The sequence below is a fragment of the Mustela putorius genome, unplaced genomic scaffold (assembly GCF_011764305.1).
Source record: "Mustela putorius furo isolate JIRA1106 unplaced genomic scaffold, ASM1176430v1.1 tig00000508_pilon_pilon_pilon, whole genome shotgun sequence".
NCBI classification, from domain to species: Eukaryota; Metazoa; Chordata; class Mammalia; order Carnivora; family Mustelidae; genus Mustela; species Mustela putorius.
This window is the reverse complement of record NW_025421402.1, coordinates 9,915,229-9,936,875: the sequence shown is the minus strand read 5'-3', so window position 1 is coordinate 9,936,875 and position 21,647 is coordinate 9,915,229. Positions and strand designations below refer to the sequence as shown.

The following is a 21,647-nucleotide window of genomic DNA, read 5'->3' as shown; positions in this document are numbered from 1 at the left end:
ATGATGAAGAAATCATCTTTAACTGAAGTATCATAGCTTTCTCAATGAATGTAAAATTTTAACAGAGCTTTGAAAGCTTGACAGGACCTAGAGAGAAGAGAAGGAAATTCATTTAGGGAAGCAAGAGGGTCTGAACAAAGGAACAGATTCACGTGGTATGTTCAAGAGACAATAAGCGTATTGGTTTGTATTAGAATGGTTGTGGTCAGGGTATGGCATCATTTGTTACCTTGAAAATCACTGGCCTTGAGCAATTAGTAGTTTGCCCTAGGAGCAGATGATTTTTAATAGGAAAATAACATAACAAATGTAGGGTTTTTATTATGAAAGATTCAGATGACAATTTACAGCAAGGACTGAAGATGGCTGAGAATAGAAACAAGATCAGCTAGATTACCCTATGAAACAGATATGAAACAATAAAAGGTGAGATTAATGGCTTTTTAAAACCTGTATCACACAAATATGTAGTCAAAATTCTAGGAGTCAGGAATACAACAACAACAACAAATGCTGGGTGTCTGGGTGACTAGTGGGTTAAGCATGTGCCTTTGCTCAGGTCAGGATCCTGGAATCCTATGATGGAGCCCCGCATTGACTCCCTGCTCCAAAGGGAGTCTGCTTCTAGAACCCTCTGTCCCTCCCCTTGCTCATGCTTTCTCTCAAATAAATAAATAAAATCTTAAAAAATAAAATAAAATAAGGTTAAAAAGAGTAAGGGCATACTAATATCCATATGAAACAATTTTGCTTTATATGGATATTAGTATCCATATGAAAGATTTTTATAAAATGGAGAAATTTTTTTAAAAATCTTAGCAAAACCAAATCAAGAAGAAAGAAGTGTCTTAAATGGTCTTTTAACTATTAAATTGAACCAATAGTTTAATGTATATACTCACAAAGAAAATACCAGGCCCAGAATTGACTGTATAGGCCAATTCTAATAAAATCTGAAAAAAAGGATCATCTAAACTTTATATAAATTCTTTGGAACAATAAAAGAAAGAGGAAATTCCAATTCATTCCATGAAGCTACCAAACCCGTAATACTAAAACTAATCAAAGCCATTAGGAGAAAAGAAAATTAAGGTCCATTTCATTTATAAATACAAATGCAAAACACTAAACAAATAATACTGAATTAAATCTGACAGTACATAAAGAGAGAATATATCATGACCAACTGGGCTTATCCCAAATATGAAGGATGATATAATATTTAGAAAAATCATTAACATAGCTGACTGCATTAATCTATTAAAAGAGAAAAACAAACACGATCATTACAGTATGTGCAGAAAAATCACTTGAAAAATTTTCACAATAAAGACATTCACTAAATTAATAACAGAATGCCCTTACTTAAAAAACATTTAGAAAAATAAAAATAAAAACCAGAGTAATCATCAACCAAAACAAGAAAATGGTAAAAGCATTCCCTTTAAAATCATGATGATTTTATTGAAAGTCTTAGGCACTAAGAAAAATAAATTAGGGGGCGCCTGGGTGGCTCCGTCATTAAGCGTCTGCCTTTGGCTCAGGTCGTGATCCCAGGGTCCTGGGATAGAGTCCCACATTGGGCTTCTTGCTTGGTGGGAAACCTGCTTCTCCCTCTCCCACTCCCCCTGCTTGTGTTCCCTCTCTAGCTGTGTTTCTCTCTGTCAACTAAATAAATAAAATCTTAAAAGAAAAAAAAAATAAAATAAATCCTTAAAAAAAAAAGAAAGAAAGAAAGAAAAAAGAAAGAAAAATGAATCAGAGGTGTAAGGATTTGAAAGGAGGAAATAAAACTGTTATCATTTGATAGAGTAATTTAGATAGAACCCCCTCAAAAACACCAACAAACAAATATTAGAGATAAAAGAAGAGTTTAGCAAGATAGCTAAATATTCAAACATAAAGTGAACTGCATTTTTTGGCCAGCATCGAACAACCTAGAAAATTGAAAAGAAGATAGGACTTATAATTATAACAGAAATATCAAGGAGTTAGGAGAAATCTAACAGAAGAGGAAATTACCTCTACAGAGAAAATTACACATGTTAAAGATAATAAAGATCTAAATAGATACATACTATGTTCATGACTTAATATGAAGATATAAATTCACCCCAAAGTGATATTTATAGTCAATGCTATTCCATTCAAAATTCCAACAAAATTTTTCATACAACTTGGTTAGATGACTCTGAAATTTAATTGAAGAGCACTGGGCCAAGAACAGAAGGATATTTCTAAAAACGAGCAGGGATGGAAGACATGACCTATTAAATAGCAGACCTTATGAAGAAGTGAAAGCAATTAGGACAGTGATACTGGCACAGGGACAATCTGATGAGTGGAACAGAGTCCAGAAAACACACAAAGTCTGATATACAACAGAGGCAGAATGTTAGATAAGTAAGGAAAACAGATGTTTAATAAATGAGGCTAAAAAAAAAAAGATGATCCATATGGAAAAAGATAAAACTGAACTCCTATTTCACATGCTATACCAAAACCCAACTCCTAAGGAATTACGAAGATAGATGTCGAAAATTCAAATTGAGGGGCACCTGGGTGGCCCAGTGGGTTAAGCCTCTGCCTTCAGCTCAGGTCATGATCTCAGGGTCCTGGGATTGAGCCCCACATCTGGCTCTCTGCTCAGCAGGTATCCTGCTTTCCCCTCTCTCTCTGCCTGCCTCTATGCCTACTTGTGATCTCTCTCTCTCTGTGTCAAATAAATAAATAAAATATTTTTTTTAAAAAAAGAAAATTAAAATTGAAATACACAGGTAAATATCTTTTACAACTTCAGATAGATAAGAATTTCTTAAACAAGATACAAAAAGCACTGGCTCTAAAATATAAAATTCTACTCCTCAATAGACACCCAGAAGGGGCACCTGGGTAGCTCAGTGGCTTAAGCCTCTGCCTTCAGCTCAGGTCATGATCCCAGGGTTCTGGGATCGAGCCCCGCATCGGGCTCTCCACTCAGCAGGGAGCCTGCTTCCTCCTCTCTCTCTGCCTGCTGCTCTGCCTACTTGTGATCTCTCTCTCTGTCAAATAAATAAATAAAATCTTTAAAAAAAAAAAAAAAAAAAGACACCCAGAAAAGGTATGCCAACTTGCAGAAGCAGTATCAAGAACTCATAAACAACTCCTACAAATCAAAAAGAAAAGCATAGTTCACCCCATAGAAAAATAAAAACAAACAGAAATTTCACAGAAGAAACACATATGTCACTTTCAAAATGTAAAAGGAGATGTAAACCAAGACCATGATGAAGTACCATTTTGAAACAAGCTGGCTGGCAAAAATTTTAAAAGCCTGACAATACCACATTGGAGCATGCCGCTACATAGTTACTCAGATACTGCTAATGGGAGTGTTACAGGAGTATCTACTTCATAAAACATTTTGATACATTTATGTATCATATTAAGTAGTCATTTCTACTTCTAGGTATACACCAGGAAAAATCTGCATATATACAGCAGCAGACATGTAGAAAAATGTTTCTAGTCACACAATTCATAGTAACTCAGATGCAAAACTCAAATGTCAATCTAGGAAGAGTAAGTAAATAAACCTAGCATGTTCAGGCAATTGATCCTATACAGCATGCAAAATAAAGGAACTATGAAGATAAACAATTTATAGAAGAATCTTAATGATATATATTAAGACAAAAAGTAAGTCCCCCAAAATCACACAGAGGATGTGAGAGAGGAAATGAAATGAAGCATTTATGTCAAGAAGTTTTAAAGTGGAGCCAGCCGGGACGCCTGGGTGGCTCGGTCGGTTAAGCATCTGCCTCCAACTGAGGCTCCTTGTTCTGCGGGGGTACCTGCTTCTCCCTCTGCCTGCCACTCCCCTGCTTGTGCTCCCTCTCTCACTCTCTGACAAATAAATAAAATCTTAAAATTAAAATAAAATAAAATAAAATGGAGCCAGGAAGCCAATAAGGAAATGGCCTTATGCACATCCTCACAGGACAAAAACCATTAACTTTTAATTGGGAAAAAGGGTAAAAATCCCAAGGACTCTGCCAAACACCTGCAACTTGCAGTAAGACTTTGCTTAGTGAATGCCGTAACAACCAAACTATATTCAGTCAAGACTAGTCTTTTCTGAGCCAACATCAATCAAAATTCTTTGTAAACAAAACACACAAACATTCCTTTTGTCTTAAGACCCTTGATTTTTACTACCTAGGGAACATAATTTGGGTTGCTACCCAAATCTGTGCTCCCCAATTTAAATTTTGAGACCCCATGTAAGTGCTTTTATTTCAGCACTGCCTGTTTTCTCAATTGGTAAGCATAATACTCTCTATCTAGTCAAAATTTTATATATACACACCCCTTTTTAGGATTACAAAAAATATAAAAGAGAAAGCAAAAGGGGATGCCTGGCTGGCTGAGTCAGTCAAGCGGGTGACTCTTGGTTTTGGCTCAGGTCATGATCTCGAGAGGAGCCCAAAGCCTGGCTCTGTGCTCAGTGTTGAGTTTGCTTCAGATTCTCTCTCCCTCTCCCCTCCTGCTCAAGCTCTCTCTTTCCCAAACTCTATATAAAAAAAAAAAAGAAAAGAAAGCAAGGAAATAATATACTAAATCCAACATGAGGATTACAAGGGATGGAGGGAGGGAGGATGAGTTGTGCTGAACAATGGTGAGAGAGAAGCAAAAACAGATGAAGTTTACTTGCGTAGTGAGTTCTTAGGTGCTTACTGTATTACTTAAAATAACTAAATAAATAGGAGTCACGAGTATGTGTCATCAATCAAGGATTATCATAAGCCTATTTCATGTACCTAAAGATGAATTTTTTAAAAAAGGAAAGACGAAGAACACAGGCATCGTCATTGATTGCTATGTCTTCCCCCTTCATCCCCACATCCAATCCATTACCCGTTAAGAGTGCTAAGTATTATTCAAATCTGTTCATACTCATCTCTACCACCAGTCTTTCACCTACTTTTGCATGTACTTCTGCAAAAGCCTCCTGATAACTAGCCTTATATTCTATACCAGCATCCCCTCCTCATATGCATTCTCCACACTATGGCCAAAAAGATCTCTTCTAAATAAAAATCTGATCATGTCATACTACTTTAAATAAACACTTCAATAACCTTCTATTACTCTTAAGATACCAAAAAGGAAAAAAAAAAAAAAAAAAAGTACGAAGTCTCAGTCATGGCCTAAAATACCATACATGATCTGACCTCTGTCAACATGTTTGCCAGAAGGCTGATATTCTCTAATAACCATCTTCTTCTTCTTCCAGATGAATAAAGTACCCAAATTTTATCAAGGTCCATGACCCTGGAAGGAAGACAACTTTCCCACTCCCCTTTGCTGCTAAGTACAGCTATATGACTAAGGTCTGGCCAGAAAGAAGTAAACATGTAACATAGGGAAATTCTAAAAAAATGTCCATAAAAGGAGAGAAGTGTGCTGTCCCCTTTCTGCTTTCTGGAAAGTCCAATTAAGACAGAATGGCTAAAACTCCAAAGTAATCTTTAGAATAGAATCCACACGCAAAGGAACACAACAAAAGAGCCTGTAATTCTGACAGTTCTTGGAAGTGAAAGAGAAAAACTATTTCTTATAAACCAGTGTGTCTCTACATCTAACTGTACCTAATTCTTTTTTTTTTTTAAGATTTTTTTATTATTCATTTGACAGAGAGAGATCACAAGTAGGCAGAGAGACAGGCAGAGAGAGAGAGAGGAGGAAGCAGGCTCCCTGCTGAGCAGAGAGCCCGATGCGGGACTCAATCCCAGAACCCTGGGATCATGACCTGAGCCGAAGGCAGCAGCTTAACCCACTGAGCCACCCAGGCGCCCTAACTGTACCTAATTCTGATTAACATGCTGCCTGTTTATCTCATGCCATCTTCCCCTTGCTCTCTATATGCCAGCTACAACTGGCCCTCTTTCAGTACATTTTACTCTTATTCCCTTTTACTATAAAGCTGCTATTAATCTGGGATGATCCTCAACCTCTTTACCCCAGTTAATACCTACTTAACCTTCAGACTTCAGTTGAACTGTCGATTATTCAGAACTTTCTCAGATCTCCCTAAAAGGGTCAAGTCCCATTTTCATATATATAATAAAAAATTTAACCTTGTCCAAAAAGAGGACTTGCCCTTGCCCTTGGCTTCTGGGAGGTAAACTCTAAGCTCCTGAAAAGCCAGGCTTCATAAGAGCATCTTTGTTTACCTGGGGCATTTGGTCCACAAAGGTAGTCACTGTGACTTCGGGGAGAATTTGGTGACTAGTGACTGAGGTCAGCCGTGGTGGGTGGTCAGCCAGGTCTATGAGACTGAAGCCAAATAAAAAGTCTGGATACCAAGAATTGGTTGAAATTCCCTGGATGACAATCCTCTGTATGTACTGTATATGGTTACCAGGAAAGATAGTGCCATCTGTGACTCTTGGGAGAAGACAATGGGAAGCTCTGAGCAAGAAACCTTCCCATACTCTGTCCCATCCATCTCTTCCCTTGGCTGAATTTAATCTGTATCTTTCACTGTAATAAACCATAACCGTAACTCTAACAGCTTTCAATAAAGTCTAAGTTTTTCTAGCACATTACAGAAACTGAGGGTGGTCTTGGGGACCGCCCCCAAACTTTCACTTGTCAGAAGTGAGGGCGGCTTGGTGACCATGGGCAGGGATTATGACTATTTATCATTCTCCAAGCACCTAGCACAGTATCTGGCACATTGCAGGCAATCATGCTTTCCTGGAAGACTGACTAATCAGACAAACCCAGTACAATCCTAGCAAGGACCATCTAAACAAATAAATTGGTGGAAAGTGAAAACAAGAGAATGACATCAAACAGCGAAGTACTACCAAATGTCATTTTTTTTTAAGATTTTATTTATTTATTTGACGGAGCGAGAGACACAAGCAGGCAGAGCAGCAGAGGGAAAGGGAGAAGCAGGCAGCCCATAGAGATTCTTTTCTCCATACTTCTTAATCAGTGATCCACGTACATGCAGTTCCACAATTAGAGTGTATGATCAGCTTAAGACACCAGTATTACTATTACCTCTCTAAACTGATGTAATTCCACCCATAAATACCAAAAATATTTAGTTAATATGTATAACCTTATCATAAATAAATAATTTAATTACATTAAATTATAAATATATATTTTAATTATATAAATATATAAATATAATTTTAATTTTAAATTTTTTAATTTAATTACATTAAATTATAAATATATAATATTTTAATTATATAAATATATAAGTATTTTATATAAATATAATTTTAATTTTAATTACATTTTTAAATTTTCTGAAAATAGGAGACTCCTGGATCAAATCATTATTAGTTACTGAAGCCTAGAATTAAGGATTATATATTTATGTAATACAAAGTTTCTGGCATAGGCTCAAAGGAGGCATACACTAAAAAGACAAAAAGATATTTTTGGGAAATACTGATTCAGTTCAATACGAACTGCTGAGGTAATACAGTATAAAAAATACCCAGTATTATTGGAAAATCACAAATCCTCGACATTAATAAATATGGCAGGAATAATATAATACAAATGAAACATTAAATTTTAGTTAAGACAGAAATACAGACCTAGAAAAGTATTACAAATTCAAACCCTAGAACATTTTTCTTTAGAGTACTTTCTTTTACCTTAAAAATACTTAGACCTCTATAAATCATTAATGTTATAGTGTTAGTTAATATTAGTGTTAACTGTAATACTGTTAGAGATAAAGATCTCAGTCTACATTTATTGGATATCTACTATGTGCTAGGGACTGTACATAAAAACAAAACCCCAGACTCCCAGGTTCACAATTTAGTGTGAAAGACATACAGAGTGGAAGAAATTAAATGCACACATACACACAGAGAAAATGTTCAAGAGTATAAATAATTTCTGTGGTTATCTCTGAAGCAGGGATTATAAGGGACTTTTATAGTTACAATGCTTAAATTTTGTAAAATGAGCATATATATTTATATACCTTAAAATATAAAAAAATCTTCCTTTACAAGGAGAAAAACACCTGAAGGACTTTTAAAATTATCTGTCTCTGGGTTGCCTGGGTGGCTCAATGGGTTAAGCCTCTGCCTTTGGATCAGGTCATGATCTCAGGGTCCTGGGATCAAGCCCCACGTGGGGCTCTCTGCTCAGCAAGGAGCCTGCTTCCTCCTCTCTCTCTCTCTCTGCCTTTCTGCCTACTTGTAATCTCTCTCTCTGTCAAATAAATAAACAAAATCTTTTTTTAAAAAATTATCTGTCTCCTACTTTTTCTCTACTACCTAGATCCTGAAAATCACAGCCTGCAATTTTGAAATTAGAATTACTGTTGTAGGGACACCTGGGTGGCTCAGTGGGTTAAGGCTCTGCCTTCAGCTCAGGTCATGATCTCAGGGTGCTGGGATCGAGCCCCACATCAGGCTCTCTGCTAAGCGGCGAGCTTACTTCTCCCACTCTCTCTGCCTGCTGCTCTGTCTACTTCTGCCTACTTGTGATTTCTCTGTCAAATAAATAAATAAATCTTTAAAAAAAAAATTACTGTTGTACAATAATACATAAGTACAAGTATTATAATACATAAACAAATTAGTTGTGTTAGAGAAATAAACAGAAACTCAAAATGTTGATCATTAAGAGATTAGTTAAATAAATTGTAGGACATTTACACCAATAAATTATAGGACACTATCTTTTAAAAAGACTATGTCGTGATGTGGTCGAGAGCATAAACTTCAGAGCTACAGTGCCTGAGTTTGCACCCCAGCTCTGCCAATGCCTAGCTGCATAACTTGGGTAAGTTGCATAACCTCTCTGGGATTCAGTTTCCACATCTGTGAAATAATAAGGAATGTATAAAACCACAAAGTGTTGTTGTGAGTATTGGCTACTACAAATAAATTAATACATAAAAATAATACATATGGAAGTACCTAATGAACCTTAAGAAAATGTTAGCTAATAATGAAATGTGTATGGAAATGGAGCAAAGCCAAACTTTTATCATTAAGTGAAAAAAGATGTAAAATATTTTGCATAACAATCCAACTTTAGTAAGAAAATTATAATGAGAATATGTTAGCATATAAAAAGACAATGTGGGAGATAGTATGGCATGTGGAATCACAAACCTAGGTTTTAGACCTGGCTTTAAATTCTGTGTGACCTCTGAAAAATAAGTTAATTTTTCCAGATCTCAATTTCTTCATCAGTAATATTAGAGTAACAACCTCACAGAGTTGTTGCAAGGATTAAATAAGTAATATATCTAAAGCATAATATCTGATACACAGTAAGAATGGTAAATGTTGGCTACTGCTGTATTGTTTTCATTATTGAAATTAAGAGGCATGCCTGTCTTATTCACCATTATACCTCTAGTACCTACAACAATGCCTAGCACAAAATGGGTGCTCAAAACAACTTGTTGATTAAATGAATGAGTCAAACCATTAGAAGTGGTTAGTAGAGAAGGGTGTGGGATTACAAAGTCAGTCATTCTTATTACTATATATTTCTGTACTTGAATTTTTGCTATCAGAAAATAAATACACGGTAATATTCTCTTAACCCTTAAAATAAAAGAAGAAAGTGATAATTTCTCTAAAAAACACTCAATTTTAAAAAGCTGGAGGAAAGTGGAAAGTAGTAGTAAGAAGAAAAGGGAAAACAAGTTCCTAAGTGGAATGGCAAAGGCTTCATCCAAAGGACAGTAGTGAGATTTAGCCATTTTATTTTCAACCTTTCTAAAGGTTAAACAGATTATCCTAAGCAATTTTTTGAGTCTCAGAAATGAGTGCAATTTTCAAACAATGTCATCAAATTTAGCTTAGATTTTAAACATTAATCAAACCTCTTTTATCATTCTCTTTTTCAGCTTTTCCAAAAAATGGACCAAATGTATGGAGGCATATAATAATATTCACCACTGCACTGTATATACTAAAACAGCAGTTCTCAAGTGCAGTCCATGGACTCCTGGGAATTCCTAAGACGCTTCTCAAGGGGTTCATGTGCTCAAAAATTGTTCCCATAATAATTCAAAGATAGTTTTTGACTTCTACCCTGCTTTCACATTTGCACTGATAGTATAACAGAAATAGATATAGACATAGTATCTATAGCAGTATAGAATAGCAACAGATAACACTGCTGGTATTTTAGCACCAAATCTGGGCAGTGGCATTAAACTGTTTCATCGACATAGATAGCTTAAAAAAAAGAAAAAGAAAGAAAGAAAAAGAAAAAAAAACAGTTTTACTGAAGACTGTCTTTAATGAAGCAGTAAATTTTTACTAAAATCTGACTTTGAAGTACAAGTCTGTAATATTTTACCAAATGAAATAGCACAAATAAAGCACTTCTGCTGCAAACCAAAATATGCTAGTCATTTCAACAAAAGGCAGTAGTACGACTCTTTGAGTTGTGAGCTAAGTTGGCTACTTTTATCGAGGAACATCTTTTTCATTTGAAAATGCAAATGGCAGACAAATATGGTTGTTCAACAGGGTTTGCAGCAGGTATTTTTCTTTGAACTGAGTGAAATGAGCCTGTTACTTGAAGGAAAATCCCTGACAATATTTGGTTTTATTGATAAAATTTGAACTTTCAAGTGAAAATTAGAATTTGGTAAGATTAAGATATTCCACTATTAGTTTAAAAGTTTCATGATACTTAACGACTTCTGATGATACACATGTGATTTATTGATAATGTATGTAATCAAATGTGTCAACATTTAGAAGATCTGTATAAGTCGGTGAACTTTCAAAATGACCAATACACAATGTTATCAAATGTTGCACGAGTAAAAGACCCATTTGCACAGCAAGATAAACCAAAGTTTTTAATATAATAAGGAGTAAGTTCAATGATATGGTTTCAGATGTCACCTGCAACTAACCTTTAAGAAAGCAACATTTTTAGAGTTTTGATATCAAAGAATATCCATAATTCTCTGAAAAAGACATTAAAATACTCCTCCCTTTCCAACTACATATGTGTGAAATCGATATATCTTCATATATTTCAGCCAAAAACAAAACAAAACAAAAATACTGCAACAGATTGAATAAAGCAGCAGAAAGGAGAATCTAGCTGTGAGCTATTAAGCCAGACATTAGATCTGCAAAAATGTAAAACAATGTAAAATGTAAATGTAAAGCTTCTTTCTAATTTTTTTTGTTTGGTTAAGTGTGATTATATTTCACTAAAAAATGTGTTACTTATTTTAACATATAATGCATTTACTGTTTTTTAAAATCAATTAATGCTCTCAAAATGGGGGAACCTGGGTGGCTCAGTGGATTAAGCCTCTGCCTTAGGCCAAGGTCATGATCTCAGGGTCCTGGGATGGAACCCTGCATTGGGCTCTCTGCTCAGCAGGGAGCCTGCTTCTGCCTCTCTCTCCCTGCCTGCCTCTCTGCCTACTTGTGATCTCTCTCTCTCTGTCAAATAAATAAATAAAATCTTTAAAAAAAAAATTTATCTCAAAATGTCTGTCTTAATGTCTAATATAATAAATATTGATAAATATAATCCATATAAACAGAAGAGCTCTTTGGAGATCTCAACAATTTTTAAGAATGTAAAGCGGTCCTAAGACAAAAAAGCTTGAGGACTGCAACACCAAAGACACAAAAGTGAAATAGACTTGTTTATAAAACTCTCAAGACTTCAGAGTACCCAAGGAGCATACCTGCTTTGCAAAAAATATTGTGTCAAGTCTGGAGTCCTGAACTACAGAGCCTGCTGGTTCTTCTCCTGGCTGCCACTTGAAAAGAAAAATTAACCCATGAACTGGCCTACAAAATAAAATACAAATTAGTGACACCAAAACCTGTTTTTTTTTTTTTAACATGCTGTCAATACATTACATTTTAATCAGCTACTTAACAAATACACTGCAAACAAAGTAAGTTTGAGAAAATTTTTTAAGATTTCTATTGTCATTGAATCACTAGAATGTTGCCTAGAACATGGTTAATAAACCTTAAAATTACATTAGATAAAACAGAATTAAAATAAAAGGTTTATTCTCAAATCTGGATTATGCACTTCTACCTTGTACCACTTCATTAAAACCTAAAAATAAGAACATCACAAGACTAAAAGAAGCTGTTAACCGTAGACTGAATTTTAATCTATATGAATAAAATTCTCATGGGATATTTATAGATAAATGGCTTATAGCATATATATTATAAAATATATTAAGTCACCTTTATATAATTGTTGGATTCATGAAAAATCATCAAACTGCAGTATGAATGGATGCTATCTTATACATAATTAAGTCATCCACTTCCCTAAAGGAACTCTTGTTGCCCATGAAACATTAAATCACCACTTTAGGATTCTCTCCAGTCTTTTATAACTGTCTTCCATGCAACAAAACCCTTTCTTAGCCTTTAAAGACAGTTCAAATGACACATTTTTAATTAACCTTTCCTGATCACTCAGCCAGAATTGATCCCTTAATTCATCTCAAGTCACTGTTCTTCTGTGGGGAAGGGGAAAGTAGGGAGAAGCAAATGATCTCTTTACTATTAAAAACCGTAGCTATATCCCTACAGTCCCCGTTTCCCCTCTAGAAGCCTACTCCTTGTCACATTCCAAGAATCCAAGAATTCTCCCCCCAATGAAAATTCCTCTAGCCCCCTATTCACAATACAGGGTCAATGCTTGCGGGCATGGAGATTGACGTTAGGGGAGTCTTAAAGAGGTGATTTGAGTCATAAAGATGGGGAAAAGGAAGGTACTTCCTGGAATCTGAACTGGAACCTCCCCAAAAAGCAATGTGATAATGTATAGACAAGTTCTGAATTACTATAATATAGGTTATCTACTAAATATGCCTTTGTAGATTAACTTATTACTCACGTTTTTAATGTTAAAATGTGTCCTGTGTTCTAACCCCATTGATCTACAAGTGAATATTGTAAAAAATCAACCAGTCAACCAATTCTGACATGGAATTACAGAGACTTACTTTTTAATCGCTTAAAAGTTACCTATATGAGTCTCAGGTCTGGGTTCTAAAATGAGAGTAATAGTACCTATCTCACAAGAGCAAAGAAAGACTTAAAGGAGATGATGTAATCATTCTAAAGCAAGCCAAGTAAAATAAACAGAAAACAGTCTGCTTAAAGTACGGACATACTATTTTTAACACAACTAAGATCATACTTACTTTAATTTTTCAAAATTCTCGGGCTCTAAACTCCATATTTCTTCTACTTGGGCTCCTCGGCAACCTGATATAAGAAATTATTTCTTTAGAAAACAAAGTAGCTCATTTTTTTTCCCTTCATCATTAAATAATATGCTAACTGGAAAAAAAATGCACAGTTAGGGACAATGAGACAAGATAAAATGATATGGTAAAACTGATGAAGTTCACAGCCAAATCCTTTTCCTTCTTTTACTACTTCCTAGTTATTTATAATGGGAGTATATTATTTTTATAAGTTAAAGAGTTTTCAAGAGTTTTTCACTGAAATGCGACCCCAGACTTCTCAGTCTCTCTCAATCTCTCCCTCTTCTGCATCTGCTCTTTTCATTCAACTGCCATTTGCCTAGTTCTTCCCTTGGCCCTCTTCTTTTTTTTCTATACACTTTTTTTTAAGTCATAATAAATAACTACCATTTAACACTGACTTTCACATCACATGTTTAGTTCTGACCCTTTTCCTAAATTCCAATTCTATATTGTCTTTAATATAATTTTATTTTCAACTATCTCAGAGTCCCCCAAACATACCTTTCCTTAGGATAGTGTTTCTCAGTCAGGTGATGTTTTCTGTCCCCCACTCTCTGCCCCTCCTCCCCCCGCTGCCTGGGAAAGATTTTATAATGTCTGGAGATATTTTTATTGTTACTATTGTCATCAGTGGGAAGGCCTTGGCATCTAATGGATAGAGGCCAGAAATGCTAAACATCCTATAGTGTAAAGGACAGCTACCAACAGTAAAGAATCATTTGCCAAAAAGTCAACATTGCCAAGGTCGAGAAACCCTGTCCTAGTGATATGTATCATAGTAACAGTGTACTGGTTAAGAGGCAGGCTTCAAAAATACCAGGGTTTAAATCCCGGGTCCTCCATTTACTAGCTATATGACCATTTAACCTCTCTGTCCCCCAAACTCATGGAGTTATTATGAGGAATCAGTGAGAAAATTTAGTATGCATGAGATACATTTAATACAGTGCCTAGCACACTGTAAGGATTTACTATTAACTAATATTACCTCAATACAAAAAAACAGCCATATGTATAGTGTCTTCTATCTGTAATGTGCTTTAAATGCATTTTCCCTAATCACTGCAAGGCAAGTATTATACAGAAGTTTAGGGATCTTAAGTGTCTTGCCTAAATTCACTACAGTTAGTATATGCCAAAAAACTAATAAAACCGACATCTGGTTCCAAAGTCTGGACATATTTTAATATTCCAGATTATTTTCAAGTAAAAGCTAGAGAAGCCTTTAATCTACCTGGAAAAAAAAAGTTGGGTCGACCAACTACATGACTTTGGGCATTCATACCATCTCAGACTCAATTTGTTCTATTCAGCAAATATCTATTAAGTACCCCCTCTCTCTCTTTTTTTTTTTTTTAACTTGTCGGCGAGAAAGAGAGTGAGCACAAGGAACAGCAGTAGGAGGAGGTAGAACAGCAGGCAGAGGCAGAAGCAGGCTCCCTGCTGAGCAAGAAGCCCTATGTGGTCCTCAATCCCAGAACCCTGGGATCGTGACCTGAGGCAAAGGCAGACGCTTATCCTACTGAGCCACCCAGGCATCCCTAAGTACCCGCTCTGCATGAAAAGATATATGTACAAGGGAGAGTTACTAGATTGTAGTAGAAAACATGTTGCTAGACATTCACATATAGGAAGTTAGAGGAAAAAGCCTTTTAAGTGTGACCTGTATTTTTGAGTGTCAAAAAGGGCATGGAGGGTGCCTGGGTGGCTCAGTGGGTTAAGCCGCTGCCTTCGGCTCAGGTCATGATCTCAGGGTCCTGGGATCGAGTCCCGCATCGGGCTCTCTGCTCAGCGGGGAGCCTGCTTCCTCCTCTCTCTCTCTGCCTGCCTCTCTGCCTACTTGTGATCTCCCTCTGTCAAATAAATAAATAAAATCTTTAAAAAAAAAAAAAAAAGGGCATGGAAGTACACTAAGGCAATTGCTAACACTGGTTACTGCTATTAGAAATCAACTATAAAAAGGCCAAACATCAAAACACTGTACATATCACTAAAACAACAAAAATCCACTGAACAAAAGTGTCCCAAAATCCTCTGCACAGGGTGAATTTCAAGTGGTGACACCTGTTTAAACCTTATACTAAACACACAGTCTCTTTATATAAAGAAAACATAATATTCAACTCTTAGTACCTATCGTCTTATACACATTCAATATCTAATAGCCCCCTTATGTACACTCGATTTCAAATAATGTATGGTACAGGAAAGAGAAAGAAGCAGTGATTCAGGAGAGCTGGATTCCAATCCCAGCACTACCTTAAAATTCTTAACCTTGAGCAAGAACACAATGTCTTTGAGCCTCCCTTTCCTTGTGTATAAAATAAGGTTACTCCTCTGCTTCATCCAATCCACACAGTTCTTGTAAGGTATACATTACTAAACACTAAATATAAAGAATCCTCTAATGCAGACTTCCTGACATATGTTAAGTAAAAAGATGGGGGCAGGGTGGGGAAAGCTTTAAAAAGTTAACAAAATGCTGGTATTTCACAAATACCTTTTATGTGCCAAGCATGGTACTACCTCCTGGCAAGGACAGAAAATAATAAACTGTTGTCACAACACTTAATACTATCACAACTAGGGGGGGCCCTGGGGGTTCAGTCATAGATCCTCTGACTCTCTATGTCAGAGTCCTAAATTTCAGTCCCACACTGGGGGTAAACGAAAGAGAGGAAGACAGGCAGGAAAGAAGGGAAGGAGGAAAAGAGGAAGGATTTCACCACTAGTAGAAAACAAGTAGATACAATTCAAAGACAATGCAGCGAATTTACATATGAAATAATTTACATATCAAAGTTAAGAGGTAGGAGAGACCACCGCTCTCTTTGCTGATCAGAGACTTTCCATGGATAACTGAACTGGGTCGTAAACAGGCTGGCCATAGAATCTGTCATCCAAACCAGAACACACTGCTCCGAAGTGAAAGGAAGTACTAAAATTAAAATATGTTTGAAATATTTATGTACTGAAAAACACATTTGCATTATGATACTGGTGGCTTCATAAAACAGTTCTATTCAAAAACTAATTTCAAGAAATAGCTCTCTTAAAAATATCCTGGCACATTTCTCCCCAAGAAAAATACCATGGTAGGGTCCTCCCTGTCGCCAGTGCCTTAAATTTAAATTTAATGCTATCCTCCAACAGTTTTCACAATCTATCATACCCCAACCTAACCAAGTCTACCAGAAGTAAAGGCATGGTCCCGGCTTCTGTACCTCCTACCAAAAAATAGCACCAGGTATCTTCACTAATCATGTTATTCCATGTTATTTAGTTAGTGATGTGACCAAATAGGAAAAACTGGATTGTGGGCACTCAAGCACGCACTTCAAAAACAAGGACTAGACTCAACTATTTGGGAACCTCAAGTTGGAAAGCTGTTGACTTGTATTCCTAACGAGAGGGTTCTATTTTGGGGGCCCCAACAATTATAAGCAATATTTGTTTCTAGGGGTACCAGGTGCACTCTCATAAGTATACCTTTACTTTTTGTGTGAAACCAGTCATTAACTTGCTTCTCTCCTCAAAACAAGGTAACATGTACCTCAAGAGAAATCATAACTGACCTTGGCAAGGCAACTCTATATTGGCCCCCAAAGTCATTCAGATTTGTCTCAACTTCGGCGTCAGAGTTGCGGATGATGGAATCCTGCAAGACTTCTTCCTTGCAAGTCCGGGAGGAGTCCATGCAATCACTAAAATCACTATATACCTAAGTTCATGCCTTACGTAAGATGCAAAGTCAATACAAAAATTTAAGGAGAAAGCCACCTGCTTTCTAAGGTAAACACTACAAGAGATAAACAGACTTGGTATCTATGGGTCGGGTCCGATTAATCAGAGCAGCTGAAGGAAAGGCAAGTTTGATATAGAAAACAAGAATGGATTTTGTTGGGAGACAACTTTCAATGAGTTTCTCCTGTTTCTACTTGTCTTCTGAAAGTTCTGGACTATCTTTTCAAGGATGTTATTTTGATAAACAGACATAAGACAGAGACAGTACCTCCCCCTGGTGCAGAGATAAGACGTATTTTCTGTCCATAGAATATTCCTAACGGTAAAGGTTGATCAGGTTTGTTAGCAACCTCTTTAATTGGAAGTCCCCTAAGCTCAGGGTTCCTTAACTATCACAAAGTTCCATGTGTGCAACATCCACCTGGATCCATCCTGACTCCCATGGACCTGTAGGACAAGGGAACCAGTGCAAACATGAATCTCCAGCTGCTTACTGTGCCAACAATGATACAATTCTTTTTCTCTTTATCAATGTATCAGTACAATCTTTTATAAAACAGAGCCAGACTAACCCATTGGCTGGCGAATGGTAAAATATAATAGCAAATATTTCTTAACAGACATCAGATTTTATCAAATGCTTTTTGTGTCTACTGAGATAATCATATAGTTTTTATTTAGCTTGTTAATATGGCAAATCACACTGAATCTTAAATGTTAAACCAACACTGAATTCCCAGGATAAATCCCAGTCAGGCATGATATACTGTCCACTTAATATATTATTAGATTTAATTTCCTAATATTTTGTTCAGAATTTTTGCATTTATGTTGATGATGGAGTTAGGTCTATAGTTTACTTTCCTTATATAATGTCTTTGGATTGGGAGTTAGGGTAATGATGGCCCTCAATGAATGAGATGGGAAAATATTCCTTCTTCTCCATTTTTTGGGGGAAAAGTTTGTGTAGAATTGGTATTACTTAATCCTGAAGTATTTGAAATAATTTATCAGCAAAGAAATTTTGGCTATAGTTTTCATTGTGGCAAGATTTTAAGTTACAATTTTAATTTATTTAGTAAATATAAGGCTATACTGGTTATTCTTGTTTGAGCTTTGGTAATTTTTGTCTTTAAAGAAATTTATACATTTCATCCAAGTTGTCAAATTATTGGCATAATGATGTTTAGAATACTCCATTATCTTTTTAATCTATAAAATCTATAGCAGTATCCTCTCTCTTACTCCAAATATTGGCCATTTGTGTCTCTTTTTTTTTTTTTTTTTTTTTTAAGATTTTATTTCTAAACCATCTCTACACCCAACATGAGGGTCAAACTTACAAAGCCAAGATTAAGAGTCACATGCTCTACCAACGGAGCCAACTAAGAGCCCCAGCTCTTCTTTTTCTGATCAGGCTGACTAGAGGTTTATCCATTTCATTGATCTTTGAGAAACCAGCTTTTAGTTTCATTGATTTCCTCCACCATTTTTCCTTTTTGTTTCACTAATTTCAACTCTGATCTGTATTATTTCCTTTCATCTGCTTACCTCAGGTTTCATTTGCTCTTCATTTTCTAGGTTCTTGAAATGGAAGTTGGGGTCATTAATTTGTTGTAGGAAAAGTAAATGCAGTCCCTGTTATTCCATTTTGGCTGGGAATGGAAGTTTATAGCTTCTGTTTTTAATCAGTAGACCATCACTACTATTCTGGTGCATTTATGAATTATGTATGTACTGCACCAATTAAAACTGTAAATTCTGCTTGTACTCCATCAGTTTCTTAATAAGAACTTTGTTTGTCGGGGTGCTTGGGTGGATCAGCTGGTTAAGTGGCTCACTCTTGGTTTCGGCTCAGGTCAGTATCTTGTGCTTGGGAGATGGAGCCCTGCATCTGTATGGGGTTCTGTGCTCAGTGAGGAGTCGGCTTGAGGATTCTCTCTCCTGCCCCTCCCTCCCCATACCTGCACACATGCTGGAGAACTCTCTCAAAGAAACAAATTAAAAAAAAAAAAAAGAAAGAAAAAGAAAAAAGAATATTGTTTTATCGTGATGTTATAGTCTACTAAAATTTGTATTTATATATTCACTCACTCCACAATTTTTCCAGTGAAGAAACTTTCAAAATAAACTTATAATAGCTTTCATAACACAATAAGACTATCTACTTTTTAAAAAATAAACTTCAAAAAGCTTTTTAAATCTATGAGTTAGATAAGAGAAAAAAAAAGGAAATGATTGGAATAAACTGATTTTCTCTTTGAGGTATCTGATGATGATATACAATTTGCATCATTTAACTTTTTGCAAACTTTTTCTGCTAATGTAGCCAATCTATTAATAGCAATTTCTTCACTTTTCATATGGGCCAGTACAGAAGATGCATTTACATATCACTCTAATGCATGTCTTTTAATCATTTTCAATTTTAAGTTTTCTATACATATGGGACTGAAGCAATAACTGTTAATGGAGTGGATTTAAAAACAAACTTGCTTAGTACACTATTTCTTAAAGTTAACTTAAAATGTCATAATAGTTAAGGTTTTGAAGGTAAACCTGCAGACATCTCAAACTCATTATTCAAAAATGGATTCATTTTCTTGTCCATCAAGCTAGTTCATCAAGCTTCATCAGCCACTCAAGCTAGAACCCATGGAGTCATTTTCACCCTTTCCCTTACATCAGGTCAGTAGTCCTGTTGATTTAAATGGAGCAAAATTACTGCAACTGCCTCCTCCTCTTGACCCCGTAACTTTAAGTCAAGCTGATCACCTGACTCCAACCACTTTATGAAACTGCTAGCTTCTCTCCCTTCATACCACTCCACCCTGCACACAACACCTAGTAAACCTTTTTTAATTACAAAAATGTCATTTCGGCATTCAAATATCTTTGGCAGTTAAGTCCCCAGTGAGTACAGGGCAATCCAAAGTATACAACTCAGCAAACAATCTGGCCTCAGTTTACTTTTCAGCTTCAGATTCAAGATTCAGATCAAGCAACAGTCAAGATTCTCTTGACTGTTACATTATTTGTTTTTTGTGTTTTGTTTTTTTTTTTGTCGCTTTGCTAGCTGTTTCCTGTGGCATATACTTTAACATTACTGCAGTTTATGTTTTTTCTTTGCTCTTCCATGACCTGTGTTCCCGTAACATTTTGTATATACTCTAACATAGGAATTAAAAATATTAGTTTGAGGGTCAGATCTTTCTAAGAGCAGTCATGGTTTATTCACACTGAACATTCCCAGGCCATACCAGTGTGCCTGAGATACAGTAGGTAAACAACACATGCCTGATGAATTATATTCGAAATATTCATCTATGCACAAGAGACAGTATCTATATCAAAGTTTAGTTTTCATCCCGAGTACAAGTTTTAACATAATAGCTAGAATTTATAATCTTGAAGAAATGTAGCAATTAAATAAAGCTACTGCCCAAAGAAAAGAATGGGAAGATGGACACAAAAGGATAAAAAGTCAAATATGCTGACTATTTAGGATGGAAGACAAGAAACATGGTCAGGGAAAAAAAAGAAGAAAAAAAAAAAAAAAAAAGCCCTGAGAAAAGCATGTGGCCTCTAGTCGCGAGCACCAGCTCAAGAAACCACACTTTACCGGAAGCCAAAAAAAACGAGCCGGGAGAAGAACTCGCCAAGTAAGTGGCTTGTCAGTCCCATGCAGTCGGCGTGTGCGAACGTCCGCGGAGCTACTCACACCCTCCAGGTGTTCTGCTCTGAGTAACCAGAATCTCGGGCTCCTGCAAGGCTTGGGCCATACGCACCCCACCGTCGAGGAGGTACACCCTAGCTTTTCCTGCAAGACTGCTGGCCTGAGAACGTGCACCCAGGCACACCTGCCGGGTAAAGGGAGCGCTCCCCCGGGGCAGCGACCGTGGAGAGGGAAAGATACGTGCGTTAAGGGCGGGGGCGAGGAGCGCTCAAGTCAATGAACAAGTCCTTGAGTGCCGAGTCCTGAGGATACGACAGTGCACCAGACAGACAGGATCCCTGCCCTCGTGATGAAGCTCTCAAATTTAGGGCGGAAACGCGACCGCCCAAGACTGAGGAGGGGACGAGAGACCTCCGCGATGCAGGCTTCTGGAGTCTCCTCCCTTCGGACGCAAGGCGGCGGTGGCCGCAGAGAACCACTCCATGCCCAGCTTGGGCCTCCTCCCGTGACCCCCGGCCCAGGACGGTCCCTTGTCTCTCACCGAATCCTTTAATGAGCTCGGTGAAGACCCCGGGGTCGCTTTCCATGAGGCACCACTCCCCAGCATTGCCCGTCATGGCCCCGGCCACACACCGCCCCGCTCCACCTCAGGATCCGGCCGCCCCCCGCACCAGCTGCAGTCAGCCACTGATCTCGGCAAACCCGCCGCTGAGCTCGTCAACCCCACGTCACCCCGCCTACTTCCCGACAGCCTCCGGGCTCCGTCACCTGCAGCGCGACAGAGCGCGGGAGGACGCTCTAGCCACCCAGGAGACAGCGAAACTCTTCCTAGGCCGTGCAGGACCCGTAGCGGATTCGGAAGGGGCCGGGGCTTAAGAAGACAGGGCGGGGATTCAGCGCGCCGTGGGAGGCCACATCCGGGATCCTCGCCAGTCGGGGGCGGGGCCA

At 37.2% G+C, this 21,647-nt stretch overlaps 1 protein-coding gene across 6 annotated transcripts in view; it reads right to left on the bottom strand.

Moving 5' to 3' along the window:
• The window catches only part of UCHL5 (ubiquitin C-terminal hydrolase L5), a 44,219-nt gene that overhangs the window by 22,076 nt on the left and 496 nt on the right, over positions 1-21,647 (bottom strand). For 2 of the 6 annotated variants that reach the window (XM_004751496.3, XM_004751497.3), the window contains exons 1-3: positions 21,241-21,434; positions 13,211-13,274; positions 11,717-11,822 (exon numbers count right to left, since the gene is read on the bottom strand). In XM_004751496.3, the coding sequence (XP_004751553.1) occupies positions 11,717-11,822; positions 13,211-13,274; positions 21,241-21,316 (246 nt within the window). In that variant the 5' untranslated portion in view covers positions 21,317-21,434. Of the gene's footprint in view, positions 1-11,716; positions 11,823-13,210; positions 13,278-21,240; positions 21,435-21,647 lie in introns of those variants that run through there. The other 4 variants (XM_013055581.2, XM_045081147.1, XM_045081149.1 and 1 more) reach the window with 3 other exon arrangements.